The 2046-nt window shown below is 47.8% G+C and overlaps 1 protein-coding gene across 1 annotated transcript; it reads left to right on the top strand.

Moving 5' to 3' along the window:
• Nucleotides 1-218: 218 nt before the first annotated feature.
• On the top strand, nt 219-1643 carry LOC134385814 (tripartite motif-containing protein 75-like). Its single transcript, XM_063107496.1, has one exon. It carries the CDS (start codon nt 219-221, stop codon nt 1641-1643), a length of 1425 nt encoding a protein of 474 aa, XP_062963566.1.
• Nucleotides 1644-2046: the final 403 nt, after the last annotated feature.

Here is a 2046-nt window from a genome sequence, read left to right as displayed (position 1 = left end):
ATTCTGTGACCAGCTTCAGGTGGCAATAAAGCGCCTCTGGACAACTGCTTCTGCAACTGAGGCCAGTAACTCAGGACATCAAGGGCTGCCCTTAAGTGACACGGGGGCATTTAGGACAGGAAGAGATCCCAGGGAGCATCTGCTTCTCATTGGAGAGTAACTGCAGAGCCAACCTCCTGAAGAAAGCCCACCTCAGTCCAGATTTTTATTCACACTTGATGGCAGTGATGGCAGCCCTGTCGACAGTGCTGTCAGGACTTGAGGCAGAGGCCAAGTGCCCCATCTGTCTGGATTACCAGAGAGATCCTGTCACCATCGAATGTGGGCACAACTTCTGTCACTCCTGCATCAAACAGTCCTGGGAGAATCTACAGGACAGTTTCCCTTGCCCTGTCTGTCGTCACCAATGCCAAGAGGGGACCTTCAGGAGCAACACCCAGCTGGGAAGGATGATTGACATTGCCAGGCTACTCCACATCACCCGGAGCAAGAGGAAGAGGAAGGAAGAAATGTCCTTGTGCGAGAAGCACAACCAGGTCCTGACCCTTTTCTGTGAGGAGGACCTAGCGGTGTTGTGTCCCCAGTGCACTCAGCCCCCTGACCACCAGGGCCACCACGTGAGACCCGTAGAGGAGGCCGCCTCTCATCACAGGAAAAGGCTCCGCAGCTACATCGAGCCCCTGAAGAAGCAAGTGGCGGACGTTCAGAAGCTACTGGCCGCCCAAGACAGAGAACTATTAGAACTGAGAGAGAAGGTGGAAAACCAGGCACAGAAAGTGTCCTGTGAATTTGAGCACCTGACTCAGTTTCTAGAACATAATCAACGGGCAGTTTTCTCAAGGTTAGCTGAGGAAGAGAAGGACATTCAACAGAAACTCAGTGCAAACAGAACAGCATTTTCAGACCACATTGCCACTGTCAAAGGTCTGCTAACGGAGGTGGCCGAGAAGAGTGTGATGTCGGAAGTGGAGCTGCTGAGGGACATCAGGAGCATCCTGGGCAGGTGTGAAGGCCTGAAACCTCCCGCGCTCTATTCCTTCCAGTTAAAGAGAGAAGCGTGCTGTCTGCCTCCACTGAATGTGGCTCTTCGAAAGATTATACAGAGGTTTAGAGAAGAGGTGACTCTAGATCCCGAGACAGCACACCCTAATCTGCTTGTCTCCGAGGATAAGAAATGTGTGACATTCGTGAAGAAAAAGCAAAGAGTTCATCAGAATCCGAGGAGATTTACAGTGTCTCCAGTCGTCCTGGGTTCTGAGGGATTCGATTCCGGCCGGCATTACTGGGAGGTCCAAGTGGATGAGAAGCCTAAATGGACCGTGGGGGTCTGTAAAGACTCCCTTTCCAGGAAGGGAAAGCGGCCCCCATCGGGACAGAACAGACGCTGGACAGTTCAGCTGCGGAATGGTGACTATGTGGCTCAAGGTGCGGTTCCAGTCACTCTGCTACTGATGGAAAAGCCCAGAGGGATTGGTGTTTATCTGGACTATGAGCTGGGCGAGATTTCCTTCTACAATTTGAACGACAGGTCTCACATCCATTCTTTCACCGACACATTTTCTGAAGTTCTGAAGCCTTATTTCCGTGTGGGACGTGATTCAAAACCTCTTACCATCTGTGCAGTAACAGGCTGTGAAGGATGAACTGTGACATTGCTTCGTTTTCTTCCTGTAATTTATGGACAGTAGGTAGAATATTGTACAACTATACAGCTGGTCAATTCACCACCAAGAATTTTTTTTTAAATATTTTACCTATATGACTTCAACGTAGGAACTTTTCCTATTTTGTTTCCTCTTCTTTTAAAAAATAATTTTGTTTCAATAGCAAGAGATTTTGTGGTAGCTGACAGAAGTGTGGAATTAACTTTAAGGTGTTCCTGGAATTGTCAAATTAGAGCGTGTGAAATTGTAATTTCACAGGTCTAATAAGTTTTGTGTACACATATGGATTTTTACACATGTACATTTACCTGTTTTATTAGTACATTACAAATTCCAGGCAGAAGAGAAGACATCACTGTAAGAGAATTCTTTGACGGTCTCT

The sequence above is a fragment of the Cynocephalus volans genome, chromosome 9 (assembly GCF_027409185.1).
Source record: "Cynocephalus volans isolate mCynVol1 chromosome 9, mCynVol1.pri, whole genome shotgun sequence".
NCBI classification, from domain to species: Eukaryota; Metazoa; Chordata; class Mammalia; order Dermoptera; family Cynocephalidae; genus Cynocephalus; species Cynocephalus volans.
This window is presented reverse-complemented; position numbering and strand designations above follow the sequence as displayed.

What these genes read in the sequence shown, in the direction of transcription:
- LOC134385814 (XM_063107496.1), top strand. Translation starts at nt 219, where the DNA reads ATGGCAGTGATGGCAGCCCTGTCGACAGTGCTGTCAGGACTTGAGGCA.